This window comes from Somniosus microcephalus, chromosome 3 (genome assembly GCF_052327205.1).
Source record: "Somniosus microcephalus isolate GS21.2 chromosome 3, FLI_Smic_1.0, whole genome shotgun sequence".
In the NCBI taxonomy this organism is placed as follows: Eukaryota; Metazoa; Chordata; class Chondrichthyes; order Squaliformes; family Somniosidae; genus Somniosus; species Somniosus microcephalus.
In genome coordinates, this window is record NC_140989.1 from 94,915,260 (window position 1) to 94,934,864 (window position 19,605).

Here is a 19,605-nt window from a genome sequence, read left to right on the forward strand (position 1 = left end):
GGCAATACTTATAGGCGAGGTGGCTGAGGTAGCGAAAAAAATAATCAAATGCTCGCTTTCTGTTTTTTCCCCTTTTTTACAAGAGCGCTCGATCAGCCCAGCACTCTGCTAAGTGCATCGGGCTGATCGGACCGGATCGCGGCTGCTGTCAGAGACCAGGTAAGTTGCTTTTCCTTGCAGAGCCTACATCGATGGCCCTTCCCTTTAAGGGAGGGAAGGAGTCTTCCAACGCAGCAGGCTGCACGATTGTGCAGCGCTGCACACCTGTCGCCCCGCCTGTTGCGCTCCAGAAAGTAAGTGGAGCACTTGATTTCACGCTCCACTTCCTTCCTGGAGCACAAAGCCGAATTTTATAAAAGTTGAGAAACATTAGTAATTTTTCCAACTTTTAAAAGTTATTGCCCCAAACGGGGCTATAATGAATTTCTCCCCCTATTTATTTAATATTTCAAGTATTTTGTTTTTTTTCAAATTCACATTTTTCCGTGACATCCTTTCAAACTACAGGAAACTTTGGTTTATCCGGAGGTTAACTGTCCGGATTGCTCGATCCACCGGCAAAAATCAGGAGCCGTTTCATTAGGTTTTTTTTCTTTTCGTTGCTTTTTTTTCACCAGTCAGGCTCTGCAAGGTCTAGCTGAAGCTGTTGCTTAGCTACATAGACGCTTGCAAGGTACGGCTGACTGTTTAGAAGCTGTTGCTAAGCAACAGGGTTTGTTGCTAGATACGGAGCTCAAAAGCTCCGTATGTTTTAACATTAGCGCTGGTTTGTCCAGCAGTTTTGATGGGACGTCAACAGCTCGGTCCCGTCGGTGCCGGATATCACAAAGTTTCCTGTACTCGTGTTGCTAGAATTTCTCAGTATTGTGGTCATCTAGGGCTCTTTTTGCACCTCCAATATCTCTCTTTACCTGTTTTAGCAACTTCCTATACTCCTCCCAGAGGTCTCTTGCTCTCTTTTTCATCTCTATGCTTTGGCACATAGGAACACAAGTAGGCCACTCAGCCTCTCGAGCCTGTTCTGCCATTCAATTAGATCATGGCTGATCTGTTCCTCAACTCCATATGCCTCAATAACCTTACCTAACAAAAATCTACCAATCTCAGGCTTAAAAATTTCAATTGACTGAGCATCCACAGCCATTTGGAAGGGGGAGGGGAGGGGCCGGGAGAGAAGAGTTCCAGATTTCAACTACCCTTTGTATGAAGAAGTGCTGATTACATTCCTAAACGGCTTAGCTCTAGCTTAAGATTATACCCCCTTGTTCTCCATTCCCCCACCAGAGAAAATAGTTTCTCTGTATCTACCCTATCAAATCCCTTTATCATTTTAAACATCTCAATTAGATTACCCCTCAAACTCCTAAACTCAAGGGAATACAGCCCACCCTCATAATTTAACCCTTTAATCTCGGGTATAATTTTTGGAGAATCTGAAATGTACCCACTCCAAGGCTAATATATCTTTCCTGCCCTGAACTGAATGCAGTACTCTAGATAATTTCTGAGCAAAGCTCTGTATAACTGAAGCATCACTTCCACACTTCTGTATTCCAAACCCCATGAGACAAAAAGGCCAACATTCCATTAGCCTTTTTGATTACTTTTTGTATCTGTGCACTAGGCTTTTAGTGATTTGTGTACATGGAGACCTAAATCCCTTTGCTCCTCCATAGCTCCTAGTCTCTCACCATTAGGAAAGTACATTGTGGACGCCACTCATTGTAGGATTCGCAAAATCCAGAAAATACAGTCTAGATTGGTAAAACCCCTGAAATGGCCACATTGTGAGAACACAAGATGGAGTTGACAGTTCTCATGGCTCAGTTCAAAAGGACAGACCAGCAGTATCTTACAGCAGCCTGAGTCATCACCGATTAGAAGATTCCAGAACTTACTGCTATTGATATGATAATATGGTTACAGCAGTAAGGAACTCATAAACAAAAGTATTTGCACCTGGAGGTGCGCTAATTGCTAGCAAAACGCAAACCCATCTCTGAAATCGCTGAGCACAGAAAAAAAAACATTATCTGTACCAAACTCAGAGGGACACAGGACAGATCCCATCAGTTTCATTTACAAGACATTAAAATAAAGTACTTGCTTTTGTCAAAGCAGCCTGCCCATTACCTTGACAAAAGAAAACCCCTGATTTGGTGCCGAGATAAGGGCAAGGAAACAGTATAACTGTTGAGGGAAAATCGACAGCAAGACATTCATTCAGTGAGATTCAGACAGATCCATCACAGATTCACACAGACACAAGGTCAAGGACAAAGCGAGGAGGACCCACAAGATTGTGCAGGAGGAGAGATTCAGCCAGACTCAGACAGATCCACAAGAAGCAGTGAAGTCCAAGTCCAGATACCATCAGGAGTTCGAAGACCGTGCGGAAGAGGAGACGGCGCGAGGAGTTCGGAGGACTTCCAAGTTTGTGCAGGAGAGCGGGTCCAGGAGCCGGTCCCATAAGGAAGATTGGAGATCCCGGACGTAACAAGGAGTACCAAGGTCCAGGAGGGTTTTAAAATTCTGGTGAGCATAAAGGCCCAACTCTACCTAACTGACATAGTTGAGGTATATTTTAGCAACGGGAGGGTTTGTAACATTAAGGGTTTTGTAATTCAGGAGTGTGATTTATCCCTCGATGTGTCCGTGCGCTTTTCCCACCCCCGTTTTAGTATACCGCTGATTAAGAATTGTTGTATGATTTAAGATAGTCAAAGTTATTCCTTGTGTGTTAAATTTTAGTTCCCATTGGGAGATGTGCTAATGATTTTTGTCTAAATTGATTCTTGCATTCTCTGTGTTTATTCTCCTTGAAAATAAAGATATTTCTGATTTAAAACTCACCTTGTCTCACCTGATCCATTTGTCTTCCGAGTCACAAGTTGGGCCACACATCAAGGTTACATAGAAACATAGAAGATAGGAGCAGGAGTAGGCCATTCGGCCCTTCGAGCCTGCTCCGCCATTCAACGAGATCATGGCTGATCATCCAAACCCTAGCACCCGGTCCCTACACCGACAGCCATCCCACCCAAGCCCTATCCCCGTAACCCCACGTATTTAATCCCCCCTAACACTAAGGGCCAATTTTTTATCATGGCCAATCAACCTAACCCGCATATCTTTGGGCTGGCAATGTCTGGCAATAAGCCCAGTGTCTAGAACCGGTGAGGGGGGAGCACTTCGGAACCGCTCACGAGCAGTGCGAAATCAAAACCGATCTAGCACACCATAAGCTCGTTAAAACGACCCCTTACATCATCTTGCTACATGAAATAATAAGTATAAAACTGGACGGACTACCTGGCATCGACCTAGGCACCAGCTTCGGACACAACAACGCCACACCCAGCCCAGTCGACCCTGCAAAGTCCTCCTCACTAACATCTGGGGATTTGCACCAAAATTGGGAGAGCTGTCCCACAGACTAGTCAAGCAACAGCCTGACACAGTCATACTCACAGAATCATACCTTTCAGCCAATGACCCAAACTTCTACATCACCACACCTGGGTATGTCCTGCCCCACCGGCAGGACAGACCCACCAGAGGTGGCGGAACAGTGGTATACAGTAGGGAGGGAGTGGCCCTGGGAGTCCTCAACATTGATTCTGGACCCCATGAAATCTCATGGCTTCAGGTCAAGTATGGGCAATCCAGCCGATTACCACCTACCGTCCTCCCTCAGCTGATGAATCAGTACTCCTCCATGTTGAACACCACTTGGAAGAAGCACTGAAGGTAGCAAGGGCACAGAACGTACTCTGGGTGGGGGAACTTCAATGTTCATCACCAAGAGTAGCTCGGAAGCACCACTACTGAAAGAGCTGGCCGAGTCCTGAAGGATATAGCTGCCAGACTGGGCCTGTGGCAGGTGGTGAGAGAACCAACACAAGGGAAAAACCTACTTGACCTCGTCCTCACCAACCTACCTGTCACAGATGCATCTGTCCATGACAGTATTGGTAGCAATGACCAACGCACAGTGTTTGTGGAGACGAAGTCCCATCTTCACACGGAGGACACCCTCCATCGTTTTGTGTGGCACTACCACCGTGCTAAATGGAACAGATTCAGAACAGACCTAGTAGCTCAAAACTGGGCATCCATGAGACACTGTGGGCCATCAGCAGCAGCAACAGTAGCATTGTATTCGACCACAATCTGTAATCTCATGGCCTGGCATATCCCTCACTCTACGATTACCATCAAGCCAGGTTCAATGAGTGAAGAGCATGCCAGGAGCAGCGCCAAGCGTACCTTAAAATGAAATGCCAACCTGGAGAAGCTGCAACACAGGACTACATGCATGCAGCATGCTATAGACAGAGCCAAGCGATCCCACAATTAACGAATCAGATCAAAGCTCTGCAGTCCTGCCGCATCCAGTCGTGAATGGTGGTGGACAATTAAACAACTAACAGAAGGAGGAGGCTCCAGGAATATCACCATCCTCAATGATGGCAGAGCCCAGCACGCAGGTGCACAAGACAAGGCTTAAGCGTTTGCAACCATCTTCAACCAGAAGTGCCAAGTGAATGATCCATTTCAGCCTCCTCCCGAGATCCCCACCATCACAGAAGCCAGTCTTCAGCCAATTTGATTCACTCCACGTGCTATCAAGAAACGGCTGAGCGCACTGGATACAGCAAAGGCTATGGGCCCCCGACAACATCCCGGCTGTCGTGCTGAAGACTTGTGCTCCAGAGCTATCTACGCCTCTACCAAGCTGTACAGCTACAACACTAGCATCTAACTGATAATGTGGAAAACTGCCCAGGTATGTCCTGTCCACAAAAAGCAGGACAAATCCAACCCGGCCAATTACCGCCCCATCAGTCTACTCTCAATCATCAGCAAAGTGATGGAAGGTGTCGTCGACAGTGCTATCAAGCAGCACTTACTCACCAATAACCTGCTCACCGATGTCCAGTTTGGCTTCTGCCAGGACCACTCGGCTCTAGACCTCATTACAGCCTTGGTCCAAACATGGACAAAAGAGCTGAATTGCAGAGGTGAGGTGAGATTGACTACCCTTAACATCAAGGAGTCCTAGTAAAATTGAAGTCAATGGGAATCAGGGGGAAAACTCCAATGACTGGAGTGATACCTAGCAGAAAGGAAGATGGTTGTGGTTGTTGGAGGCCAATCATCTTAGCCCCAGGACACTGCTGCAGGAGTTCCTCAGGGCAATACCCTAGGCCCAACCATCTTCAGCTGCTTCATCAATGACCTTCCCTCCATCATAAGGTCAGAAGTGGGGATGTTCACTGATGATTGCACAGTGTTCAGTTCCATTCACATGCCTCAGAAAATGAAGCAGTCCATGCCCGCAATCAGCAAGACCTGGACGACATTCAGGCTTGGGCTGCTAAGTGGCAAGTAACATTCGTGCCACACAAGTGCTGGGCAATGACTATCTCCAACAAGAAAAGTCTAACCACCGCCCCTTGACATTCAACAGCATTAACATCACTGTCCCCCACCATCAACATCCTGGGAGGGGGGGGGGGGTCACCTTTGACTAGAAACTTAACTGAACCAGCCACATAAATACGTGGCAACAAGAGCAGGTCAGAGGCTGGGTATTCTGCGGTGAGTGTCTCACCTTCTAACTCCCCAAAGCTTTTCCACCATCTACAAGGCTCAAGTCAGGAGTGTGATAGAATGCTCTCCACTTGCCTGGATGAGTGCAGCTCCAACAACACTCAAGAAGCTTGACACCATCCAGGACAAAGCAGCCCGCTTGATTGGCACCCCATCCACCACCTTAAACATTCACTCCCTCCACCACTGGTGCACCGTGTCTGCAGTGTGTACCGTCTACAAGATGCACTGCAGCAACTCGCCAACGCTTCTTCGACAGCACCTCCCAAGCCCACGACCTCTACCACCTAGAAGGACAAGGGCGGAAGGCGCAGGGGAACACCATCACCTGCAAGTGCCCCCATCAAGTTACACGCCATCCTGACTTGGAAATATATCGCCATTCCTTCAGCGTCGCTGGATCAAAATCCTGGAACCCCCTCTTGAACAGCATTGTGGGAGTATCTTCACCACAAGAACTGCAGTGGTTCAAGAAGGCAGCTCACCACCACCTTCTCAAGGGCAATTAGAGATGGGTAATACATGCTGGCCTTGGCAGCGACACTCACATCCCAGAACAAAAAAAAATGTAAATTTACAAAAATCCTATCCACAAGTTCTGTATTTGAACCTGTCAATAGCAACTATCATTTAGATTTGGATAATCTCTAAAGGTTATTCAGCCACTGGGAAAGTAGCTCCTGTTTAATGAGCTAAGCAAATATTAGAATGCAGACACAACTTGCACTTGGAAAACCTACCTGCTGCCTATCAGACAAAATGGAGCAGTACTGAGAGCGACATTAAAAAAAGTCTGAAGCATAGACCAGAACAGCACAGAAACAGGCCATTCGGTCCAACTGGTGTTTATGCACCACACAAGCTTCCTTCCACTCTACTTCATCGAACCCTATCTGCATATCCTTCTATTACTTTTTCCCCTCATATACTTATCTAGCTTCCCCTTAAAGGCATCTATGCTATTCGCCTCAACTACTCCTTGTGGTAGCAAGTTCCACATTCTAACCACTCTCTGGGTAAAGAAGATTCTCCTGAATTCCTTATTAGATTTATTAGTGACCATCTTATATTTATGACCCCTAGTTTTGGACTTCCCACAAATGGAAACATCTTCTCTATGTCTACCTGATCAAACCTCATCATAATTTTAAAGAACTCTATTAGGTCCCCCACAGCCTTCTCTTTTCTTGAGAAAAGAGCCCCAGCCTGTTTAATCTTTCCCGATAGGTCTAATCTCTCAGTTCTGGTATCGTCCTTGTAAATCTTTTTTGCACCTTCTCCAGTGCCAGAAGCGCAGACTGCTCCATCCTTTTTGCTGAATGACATCATGGGAAAAGGCCAATGAGTGGGAATACAATGGGGGGGAAAAATGACTTATATTTATATAGCGCCTTTCACGACCACCGGACGTCTCAAAGCACTTTACAGCCAATGAAGTACTTTTGGAGTGTAGTCACTGTTGTAATGTAGGAAATGCGGCAGCCAATTTGCGTACAGCAAGCTCCCACAAACGGCAATGTGATAATGACCAGATAATCTGTTTTTGTTATGTTGATTGAGGGATAAATATTGGCTAGGACACTGGGGATAACTCCCCTGCTCTTCTTTGAAATAGTGCCTTGGGATCTTTTACGTCCACCCGAGAGAGCATTTAACGTCTCATCCGAAAGACGGCACCTCCGACAGTGCAAAACTCCCTTCAGCACTGCACTGGAGTGTCAACCTAGATTTATGTGCTCAAGTAAAAGAACACTAACGCACAAAATTTCCAATGACTCCACCAACCTGTCATTTTCATTATAGAGTTTCTGGTACTCATGCACCATGGTTTCATGTTTTTCAGCTTCATGGTGCATTTTCTCCTGCTCTTTTTTCAAAATTGTCTCCAACTCCTCCAGTTGGGTCTTTTGCTTCAGCAGCTCATTGTATCTGCACACACAATTTAGCTGGAATCAAGTTTATATCATAATGGGTAAAGGACAAGACATTCTATACAAAACTACAGAGAACACATATAGTATTTTAAAAGACATAAAAGAATGGTGTCTTGTAAGGTTTAAAAAAAAACTTCCACAGACAAATAGCATATATTAGTATGGAAATTGGCAGTGGGACTGTAAAGACCTACATGTTTACGGGACTGAGAGCACAGAAGCATCAAAGTGCTTATTCTCCCAAGCTGTCATATAAAGACAATACTAGGCTGCTTCAATAAGCCTCTTTTTATACAGTTGTATGATTGCGATCACACTGCCTGGGTCCAAGCTCCTCACCCCTTCCCTCCACATGAAGATCTCTGTTCAAAAGGGAAATAGATGGGAATGGAAATTGCAGCTGCAATCCACAGAGAACATTTGTCTTAAGGTCAACAATATAAGCACCAAATATCTCCTAGATGATTGTGACTTTTCAGGATAGCTGTAAATGGTGATCATCAGTGCATAACAAAGTTCAGCTTCAAAAGAGCTTTTAGAGAATTCTCCATTAGCCACTACAAATATCACTGCTACCATCAATCCTTGGATTGGCATTTTAGTTGTTCCTGAAGCTATTGTGTTTTCATATGGAAAATTTCACAGATGACTAACTTGTATTTGCATTATTACACATAGCTGTGAACGTCTAAGAGGGATTACAAGAGACTTCAAAGTGGAATTCTCCAACTGGCTTTGGAAATTATTGCAGAACTCGGCCATCAATGCAAAAAGATTGCTCTTATCATGAAAAGAAGCAGGAAAACTGAGAAATGCCTCACAACTTTAAGGTGAATTCCAGAGAGAAAAAGGAGCTTGTTGAAGATGACAACTAGAGTTCCTGTTACCAAGTGAAGTCTCTAACGCTTCTGTGGAAGCAGAAATACAACAAACAAAAGATGACAAATTTTCTTTTTCAAAATTAACTTTTTCAAATTCAAGGTTTTACATTTGTAAGCTCAAAACATTTTTTTAAATGTTAAATCTAATCCTTTATCAATGAGTATTTTTATGAAAAGGCAGTTTAATGACAGTAGAGATTACAGGAAACTGGAGGATTGCCAGATACCTGACTTATGTTATACTGCTTAGTCAGATACCAGTAATACCATGTTCTGTACAGTGAGAAAAAGGTTGCCAAAAGTACAGGTCCTGAACCAACTGTAATTAGGCCTTCTCTACGGTTGTGATAAAGTTTGGCCTTTATCAGAAGGTTTATGATCTGACTGATTGCTCGCTTGGCAGAGTCCTGGGGAGAGCTATTACTACCTATCTAAATATGAGGAAAGGGGTGGGAGGAGGAAGAGAAGGAGTGATGAAGTACAGTGGGGTGGAAGGAGGAGGAGACTGGAGGGGAAGAGAGAAAGAGGGGTAAGAGAGAGGGCGAGGGGAATGGAGAAGGGGAGGGGAAGGGGTATGGGAGAAATGGGAAGGGACGACAGGAGGGAGCAGAGGGGGTAGGGGCATGGTGGATGGGTGAGAAGGGAGGAAAGGAAGATGGGGGGGGGGGAGGGGGGAAGTGGAATGGGTGGGAGCAGAAAAGATAGAGTCCGTAGTTCAAAAAGGGAAGAAAGCAAGGAATGGAGTTATTTTAATATTCCCTTTCTCCCTATACCCCTTCCCTTTCTCAACTCAATATTCACTCCTTCCTTTCCTCCCTTCCTCTGCTCATCTCGTCCTACCTTCCCAACCCACTTTCCTCCTCTATCCCATTTGTTCCCTGCTCCTCTTCACTTCCTGTACCTTCTCCTCCTCTCTGTCCCACCTCCTCTACCCATCTCCTCCTCCTTTTGTCCTACCTCCTCTCCTCTGTCCATCCCCTCACATTCTCTCGCCGCCTTTCCTGTCTGTTCCTCTTGTTCTCCCCTTCCCACTCCTTTCCCCCATCTTTTAAATCACCATCATTTCCTCTCCACCCCTTGTTCCATATCACCCCTTCTGTTCTTATTCTTTCCTAAATGTGTGTGTGGGGGTGGGGGGGAGGGGCGGAGTCCAGTATGCGTTGGGGAGATAAGATTATTGACCTCTGAGGGGTAAATTTTCTGGTATTGTTAAATTTAGATTAAAAAAACATACACATGTAAACTTAACAATTCGGGTCTCCGCATCAGCTGAAAATAGTGGAGATCAATGGATGGAAAACGGTACATCTTTGAAGACCATTGAAAGCTGATTTTTTTATTTTAAAAATATTGCATTAGATAAGAACATAAGAAATAGGAGCAGGAGTAGGCCAATTGGCCCCTCGAGCCTGCTCCGCCATTCAATAAGATCATGGCTGATCTGATCCTAACCGCCAATCCATTATGACAGAACCATCTCCTGAATCTAACAGAATTAGACACACGAAACAGGAGCAGGATCAGGCTACACGGCCCCTGGGCCCGCTCCGCTACCCACAGGGCCATGACCGATCCGCACCTAAACTCATGTCCAAATTCCTGCCCGCTCCCCGTAACCCTTAATTCCCTTTTCTTCTAGGAAACTGTCTATTTCTGTTTTAAATTTATGTAATGATGTAGCTTCGACAGCTTTTTGGGGCAGCATATTCCATGGACCTACCACCCTCTGAGTGAAGTAGTTCCTCCTCATCTCAGTTTTGAAAGAGCAGCCCCTTATTCTAAGACTATGCCCCCTAGTTCTAGTTTCACCCATCATCTGGAACATCCTCCCCGCATCCACCCGATCCAACCCCTTCACAATCTTATATGTTTATTTGACTATAAGCTAAACCGAAGACATAAACAATTAAAAGTTTAAAAACTTTATTGGCCAGATTAATCCTTACCTTGCAGAAGCTTAGTCAAAAAATATTAAGATGGAAGCTGAGCTAGCACAAGCAAACTAGGAAGTTGCAGTAGCCACCCATGACTGCAATCAACATGATAGATGTTTTCCATTATAAGAGTGGATACAGGAATTTAGAATGGAAATGAATGCACGTAGCATTTGAAACAAAACAGATGAACTGATAGCGCAAATAGAAATAAGTAAGTACGATCTGATAGCCATTACATGGCTGCAGGATGACATGAATATTGAAGGGTACATGACATTTAGGAAGGACAGGAAGCTAGGAAAAGGTGGAGGGGTGGCTCTGTTAATTAATGATAGTATTAGCACAATAGAGAGGGATGACCTAAGTTCAGGAAACCAGGATGTAGAAGCAGTTTGGGTACAGATGAGAAATGATAAAGGCAAGAAGTCACTTGTGGGAGTGGTGTACAGGCCCCCTAACAGTAACCACATGGTAGGATGGAGTATAAAGGAAGAAATAATGGGAGCTTGTCAGCAAGGTACAGCAATAATCATGGGGGATTTTAATCTACATATAGACTGGAAAAATCAGATAGGCAAAGGTAGCCTAGATGAGGAGTTCATGGAATGTTTTCGGGATAGTTTCTTAGAACAGCACGTTCTGGAGCCAACCAGAGAGCAGGCTATACTAGACCTGGTATTGTGCAATGAGATAGGATTAATTAATGACCTCTGTGAAGGCGCCCCTAGGTAGCAGCGATCATAATATGATTGAATTTTACATTCAGTTTGAGGGAGAGAAGAGTGGGTCCAAGACTAGTATTTTAAACATAAATAAGGGCAATTATGAGAGCATGAAAGCAGAGTTAGCTAAAGTGAACTAGCAAATTAGGTTAAGAGATAGGTCAAGAGTTGCAGTGGCAGACATTTAAGGGGATATTTCAGAATACACAGAATACATACATTCCAACGAGAAAGAAAAATTCCACGGGGAGGACCCACCATCCGTGGTTAACTAGAAAAGTTAAAGATAGTATCAAACTTAAAGAAAAAGCATATAATTGCACAAAGATGGGTGGCAGGTCAGAAGATTGGACAGAATATAAAAAACAGCAAAGAATGACTAAAAGATTAATAAGGAGAGAAAAATTAGAGTATGAGAGAAAGCTAGCTAGAAATATAAAAACAGATAGTAAGAGTTTCTATAGATATTTAAAAAAGAAAAAAGTTAACAAAGTGAGTGTTGGTCCTATAGAAAGTGAGTCTGGGGAATTAATAATGGAAAATAAGGAGATGGCAGTTGAACTGAACAGGTATTTTGCAACGGTCTTCACTAGAGGATACAAGTAACATCCCAGAAATAGCTGTAAATCAGGAAATGGAAGGGAGGGAGGAACTCAAGAAAATTATAATCACCAGGGAAGTTGCACTGAGCAAATTGTTTGAGCTGCGGACTGACAAGTCCCCAGGTCCTGATGGACTTCATCCTAGGGTCTTAAAAGAGTGGCTAGTGAGATAGTTGATGCGTTGGTTTTAATTTTCCAAAATTCCCTAGATTCAGGGAAGGTTCCATTAGATTGGAAAATAGCGAATGTAACTCCTTTATTGAAAAAGGGAGGCAGAAAGCAGGAAACTACAGGCCAGTTAGCTTAACATCTGTCATAGGGAAGAAGTTAGTAGCTAGTATTAATGACATTATAGTAGGGCACTTAGAAAAGTTCATGGTAATCAGGCAGACTCAACATGGTTTTGTGAAAGGGAAATCATGTTTAACCAATTTATTGGAGTTCTTTGAGGAAGTAACATGTGCTATGGATAAAGGGGAACTGGTGGATGTACTGTACTTAGATTTCCAGAAGGCATTTGATAAGGTGTCACATCAAAGGTTATTGCGGAAAATAAAAGCTCATGGTGTAGGGGGTAACATATTGGCATGGATAGAAGATTGGCTAGCTAACAGGAAAGAGAGTAGGCATAAATGGGTCATTTTCTGGTTGGCAAGATGTAACGAGTGGTGTGCCACAGGGATCAGTGCTGGGGCCTCAACTTTTTACAATTTATATAAATGACTTGGATGAAGGGACCGAAGGTATGGTTGCTAAATTTTCTGATGACACAAAGATAGGTATGAAAATAAATTGTGAAGAGGACATAAGGAGGATACAAAGGGATAAAGATAGGTTAAGTGAGTGGGCAAAGATCTGGCAAGTGGAGTATAATGTGGGAAAATGTGAAATTGTCTATTTTGTCAGGAAGAATAAAAAAGCATATTATCTAAATGGTGAGAGATTGCAGAGCTCTGAGGTGCAGAGGGATCTGGGTGTCCTAGTGCATGAATCGCAAAAGGTTAGTATGCAGGTACAGCAAGTAATTAGGAAAGCTAATACAGGAAACTCTTTTTTATCCGGCACCGACAGGACCGGTTTATCAAAAAGTCTGGATTACAGAGAGTTATAGTTAAAAGGTACGAGAGCTCCGTACACAGCAACAAATCCAGGCTTCCCTGTTGCTTAGCAACAGGTGCAAGAAGCCCGGCCACAGACCAAGCGTCCCTGTTGCTTAGCAACAAGTGCAGGAATCCCTGATTACACAGCCAAGAATCAAGAAACGGCCACTAATATGAAGAAAAACGACTCCTGAATTTTGCCGCTTAACCGAGATTTCCGGTTGTTTGGGTGCCGGTAAATCGAGAGTTTCCTGTAGAATGTTATCGTTTATTGCGAGGGGAATTGAATACAAAAGTAGGGAGGATGCGCTTCAGTTATACAAGGCATTGGTGAGACCACATCTGGAGTAGTGTGTACAGTACTGGTCTCCTTATTTAAGGAAGGATGTAAATGCATTGGAAGCAGTTCAGAGAAGGTTTACTAGACTAATACCTGGAATGGGCGGGTTGTCTTATGAGGAAAGGTTGGACAAGCTAGGCTTGTATCTGCTGGAGTTTAGAAGAGTAAGAGGTGACTTGATTGAAACATATAAGATCCTGAGCTGTCTTGACAGGGTGGATGTGGAGAGGATGTTTCCTCTTGTGGGAGAATCTAGAACTAGGGGTCACTGTTTAAAAATAAGGGGTCGCCCATTTAAGACAGAGATGAGGAGAAATTTTTTCTCACAGAGGGTCGTGAGTCTTTGGAAGTCTTTTCCTCAGAGGGCGGTGGAAGCAGAGTCTTTGAATATTTTTAAGGCAGAGGTAGATAGATTCTTGATAAGCAAGGGGGGTGAAAGGTTATTGGGGGTAGGCGGGAATGTGGAGTAATCAGATCAGCCATGATCTTATTGAATGGCGGAGCAGGCTCGAGGGGCCGAGTGGTCTACTCCTGCTCCTAATTCGTATGTGCAAAAAAGTTGAAGCAAAGTGTGACAATGTGGCAATAAGGAATCAAGTGTGCAGTGAAGCAGTGTGTACAGGTGCAAGATTTTAAGTAAGATATACAGGTAGGATTGAAGGCAACACAGATCAGTAAATATTCATGGGCCAAGATGACTCATTAATTGCTGGGACGATGGATGAGCTTCCTGTGGAATGCATCTTCTAAGAATTGCAAGTATCAGTTGTAAAATTGGATCAATATTCTGGAGTTTAGCTCAATTACTCTTAGGGCTACAAAGCTTCAAATTCTTGGAGATTTACCTGCAGTTGGTTATCTCCCTCAGGAGTAAGTTGGGCAGAATTGATAAAAGGACATATTATGTGTGGTCTATGAAGGAAAAACACCTTATTGAGCTGAATGACTTTTTCTTGTTCTGTAATTTTTTAATCTGTAGGAGCATTACCTGAATGTTGGTAAAATACTTTGGTGGTCTAGCCACGTAATCAGAACCAGTACAAAGTGGCACTGCAACAGGTACAGAATCCGGAGGTCAAGCAAATTTGTGACAAATATTGAAGCAACACGAAATCTTATGTCAGTTATATGTCAGTGTGGAATGCTGCTTGCCAAGACACTTTACCTTGATTGCTTCTACAAACAAACCTTGAATTTGATTCTGAACTGGAATAGGAGGTGATCTTTTGCCTGGAGAAATTAAGCTAGATACCCTTGTCATCAAGATAGTCTTCTAACAAGTAAGTTCACACTTCTGAAAGTCAAGCAATGTTGGAAGACAGTATTAACAGGTACCATGCCCATTGTCCACTGGCAAGAATCCACGATAACAAAAGCAAATTTTAAAACTGGCAGTTGGAACTGATCAGTTGGAATCAAAGTCATTAAGGTATATTAGGCTAATACCAGGAGAACAAAGAAGTAACCAATTGAGATAAATGGTGTTAATAACCAAGTGAAAATTAAACTTTATCAAAACTTGGCAAAGCTTTTGAAAAGATAATGAACTTTCCAAAAGACTTTCACAGGACTTTGGCTATAACAGCCTTCAACCACCAATTTAGAATGAAAATTAGCAAACAGAAAATAAATTAATCTAGTCTGTTGTGTAAAGGGAACAACGAAGACAGCTGCTGGCAGTGGAAGTAAAAGAACTGATGCTGCTATTCAGAATAAAAGTGATAAATACAGCAAAATAGGTGACAGTTATTTGACTAAAATGACAGCACAATAATGCAAATCCCTTAAAGGGTCAATATTGCTAAGTGATACTCTTTCTGACCTCTCCATGAGATAACTTATTCCTATATGTACCTGAGGTTTGAATGACTGAAAACTTTAAAAACAATTAAGAACTGCATTATACCTGTCCTCAAGATCTTTGTGTTCAATTTCTAAATTTTTATGAGCAAATTTCAGACTTCCATGTTTGTTGATGAGAGCCTCATATTCTGTTGCTTGATGCTCATGTAACTTCGCTAGTTTTTCATGATCTTTGACAAGTGAATCATACAATAACTTCAATTCCTCTTTTTCCTTCATCAGTGATTCATTCTCATTCTCCAACGACAACTGCTGGTTCTGAAGCTGAGAATTCTGAGTCATCAAGGATGCACTTTGGGAACCCAGTGTAGAATGTTCCACCTATCAAAGAAAAGTTAATTAACTATAATGTTAAATAGTCTAATAAACATTAGACTGCTTAATATAAAAAAATCAAGGGTGAAATGTTTCCAAAAATGTCCAATTTCTTTCTGTAACTAACATAATGGCCCAGATTTTACTGGAGTAGGGCCTCTCATGGCATGCACCGTTAGTTAGACTTTTCCTGCACCCTTCAGCTCAAAATTTTTGTCATGTAGGTTGCTGGAAATGCAAACTGATAACAGTGTGGCAAGTAAAAACGAGGCATCTGGGACGTTAGTGAACAACGGGATCAACACTATTACCTTAACCAATGAGATTTAAGGATCGAGAAAGAAACAGGAATGACAGGTGAATTAAGAGTGGGTGAATTAGAAACAAATCAGGTACAGAAAGAAAAATAACAAGAGGGAAAGAAAGATTGGATTAAGAGAGAGAGGAAAGAGACCGAAGGAGTAAAAAAATATATAAATATATAAAATATTTTAAATCGCTAAGAATTTACTGCACGGAAATTCATGGGACGCAACATAGAAACATAGAAGGTAGGAGCAGGAGTAGGCCATTCGGCCCCTCGAGCCTGCTCCGCCATTCAATGAGATCATGGCTGATCATCCAAGTTCAGTACCCTGTCCCTGCCTTCTCCCCATATCCCTTGATCCCTTTAGCCTTAAGAAATATATCCAACTCCTTCTTGAATATATTTAATGAATTGGCCTCTACTGCCTTCTTTGGCAGAGAATTCCACAGGTTCACCACTCTCTGGGTGAAGAAATTCCTCCTCATCTCTGTCCTAAATGGCTTACCCCTTATCCTTAGACTGTGACCCCTGATTCTGGACTCCCCGACCATTGGGAACATCCTTCCAGCATCTAGTCTGCCTAGTCCTGTTAGAATTTTATAAGTTTCGATGAGATCCCCTCTCATTCTTCTAAACTCCAGCGAGTACAAACCCAATCGACCCAATCGCTCCTCATACGTCATTCCTGCCATCCCAGGTATCAGCCTGGTGAATCTTCGCTGCACTCCTTCCATGGCAAGAACATCCTTCCTCAGATAAGGCGACCAAAACTGCACACAATACTCAAGATGTGGTCTCACCAAGGCCCTGTACAACTGCAGCAAGACATCCTTGTTCCTGTACTCAAACCCTCTCGTTACGAAGGCCAACATACCATTTGCCTTCTTAACCGCCTGCTGCACCTGCATGCTTACTTTCAGCGACTGGTGCACAAGGACGTCCAGGTCTCGTTGCACTTCCCCTTTTCCCAATCTATTGCCATTTAGATAATAATCTGCCTTCCTGTTTTTGACACCAAAGTGGATAACCTCGCATTTGTCCACGTTGTATTGCATCTGCCATGCTTCTGCACAATCACCCAACCTGTCCAAGTCAGACTGGAGTTTCTCGGCATCCTCCTCACAGCACACACGCCCACCCAGCTTTGTGTCGTCCGCAAACTTGGAGATATTACATCTAGTTCCCTCGTCCAGATCATTAATATATATTGTGAACAGCTGGGGTCCAAGGACCGATCCCTGTGGTACCCCACTAGTCACTGCCTGCCACTCGGAAAAGAGCCGTTTATTCCAACTCTTTGCTTTCTGTCTGCCAACCAGTTCTCTATCCAAGTCAATGCCTTGCCCCCAATCCCATGTGCCTTAATTTTACACGCTAATCTCTTATGCGGGACCTTATCGAAAGCCTTTTGAAAATCCAAATGCACCCCATCCACTGGTTCTCCCTTATCTATTTTATCAGTTACATCCTCAAAAAATTCCAGTGGATTAGTCAAGCACGATTTACCTTTTGTAAAGCCATGTTGACTTTGTCCTATCTGGTCACTTTTTTCCAAGTGCTCTGCTATTACATCCTTTATAATGGACTCTAGCATTTTCCCCACTACCGATGTCAGGCTTACCCGTTTTCTCTCTACCACCTTTTTGAACAGTGGGGTAACATTAGCTACCCGCCAATCCATGGGTACTGTTCCAGAGTCTATTGAATTTTGGAAGATGACCAGCAATGCATCTACTATTTCTAGGGCCACTTCCTTAAGTACCCTAGGATGTAGATTATCAGGCCCTGGGGATTTATCGGCCTTCAATCCCATCAATTTCCCTAACACCATTTCCCTACAAATACTGATTTCTATCAGTTCCTCCCTTTCATTAGACCCTATGTTCCCCAACATCTTTGGGAGGTTATTTGTGTCCTCCTTTGTGAAGACAGAACCAAAGTATGTATTTAATGGGTCTGCCATTTCTTTGTTCCCCATTATAAATTCCCCTGATTCTGACTGCAAGGGACCTACGCTTGACTTCACCAATCTTTTTCTCTTCACATATCTATAAAAGTTTTTACAGTCAGTTTTTATGTTCCCTGCAAGCTTACTCTCATACTCTATTTTCCCCCTCTTAATTAATCCCTTTGTCCTCCTTTGTTGGATCCTAAACTGCTCCCAATCCTCAGGTTTACTGCTTTTTCTGGCCAATTTATATGTCCTCTCCTTGGATCTTATGCTATCCCTAATTTCCCTTGTTAGCCACGGTTGAGTCACCTTTTTTATTTTATTTTTATGTCAAACTGGGATGAACAAATTCTGTAGTTCATCCATGCGATTTTTGAATGTTTGCCATTGCCCATCCACCGTCAACCCTTTGAATGACATTCCCCAATCAATCCTACCCAACTCGCACCTCATACCATCGTAGTCTCCTTTGTTTAAATTCAGGACCCTAGTCTCTGAGTCAACTATTTCACTCTACATCTTAATGAAGAATTCTATCATATTATGATTGCTCCGACCCAAGGGGCCTCGCACAACAAGATTGCTAATTAATCCTTTCTCATTACATAATACCCAGTCTAAGATGGCCTGATCTCTAGTTGGTTCCTCAACATATTGGTCCAGGAAACCATCCCGTATACACTCCAGGAATTCCTCCTCCACAGCATTGTTACTAATTTGGTTAGCCCAATCTATATGTAGATTAAAGTCACCCATGATAACTGCTGTGCCCTTATTGCATGCTTCTCTAATTTCCCTTTTAATGCCATCCCCGACCTCCGCATTACTGTTTGGAGGTCTATATACCACTCCCACTAACGTTTTCTGCCCCTTTGTATTTCTCAGTTCTACCCATACAGATTCCACATCATCAGAGCTAATATCCTTCCTTTCAATTGTGTTAATCCCCTCTTTAACCAGCAATGCTACCCCACCTCCTTTTCCTTTCTGCCTATCTTTCCTGAATATTGAATACCCCTGGATGTTGAGTTCCCAGCCTTGGCCACCCTGGAGCCATATTTCCGTAATCCCAAACATATCATATTTGTTTACCTCTATTTGCACAGCTAATTCATCCACCTTATTACAAATGCTCCTCACATTAAGACACAAAGCCTTCAGTTTAAATAGTCCCTTTCTAGGCCGGAGAGGTTAATTGGCATTAACAATTATAACATTATTAAAAGGGTATTTACACTGCTAAGTACCAGCTGTAACTTTCTGCAGAGAGTTTAATGTGTAAATCCAGCAAGTTCTTAAAAATAATGGGGAGGTTGAGGTGCCGTTTTCACGAGGCTAATGACTGAGCAGCACAAATTGAGCAGCAACTTGTGGCAATTCGCAATTCACTGGGTATCTATTCCTCGCCTGAAGTTCTACATTAATAACGGAGAGCACCACTAAATGTACCGTTATTTTGACAGCAAATTCTGGGCCATTGGATCCCTAAATTATGGAATCATTTGGCACCAAAATGCACGATTTCGGAGTACATGATTTTGTTGGTGGGTCACTATTCGAGAGAAAACGAGAATTTCCCTATTTTTCATCTAAAAATAAATTTCACTCCCACAATTTTTGTTCCCTTTCCCTAGTTTCGCTTCAGTTGTGCATCTCTGCAGCCGAAAGGGCAGAGCAGGCAATCTGCTCCCAGGCTACCGCTAGTGTCAGCCTCAAAATACTCACTAGCACCTTTATGTCAGCACCTCTTCCAATTTTACCTCTCATCCCCCACACCTGCCCCTCAAGGAGATGACCAAGGATTTTCAAGCCAATCAAAAATCCAGATTCTGAAGATTGCAATCACATATGAAAATCATATCCAAACCAAGAATTGCTACAATCGACATGTAAACTTGTCCACAGCACTTGAAGGGTTAAAACATATTTTGTTAACTGCAGATAGCCAATGATGATCCCAAAATAAATTGGCTTAACAGGATTACTGAATCTGGTAATGAGTGCTATGTTTTTGGGTCTTTCTTATGCTATAATAAT

At 43.1% G+C, this 19,605-nt stretch overlaps 1 protein-coding gene across 21 annotated transcripts in view; it reads right to left on the reverse strand.

Annotated features, from left to right (window-relative positions):
• LOC147121217 (girdin-like) overlaps nt 1-19,605 on the reverse strand; it is a 456,789-nt gene that overhangs the window by 65,619 nt on the left and 371,565 nt on the right. For all 21 annotated transcript variants that reach the window (XR_015077512.1, XR_015077511.1, XR_015077513.1 and 18 more), the window contains 2 exons: nt 15,039-15,316; nt 7,402-7,545 (listed from right to left, as the gene is read on the reverse strand). Coding sequence is in view for 18 of the 21 variants with exons in the window: in XM_085981375.1 (XP_085837501.1) it covers nt 7,402-7,545; nt 15,039-15,316 (422 nt within the window). In the remaining 3 variants the exon portion in view is untranslated. The remainder of the gene's footprint in view (nt 1-7,401; nt 7,546-15,038; nt 15,317-19,605) is intronic.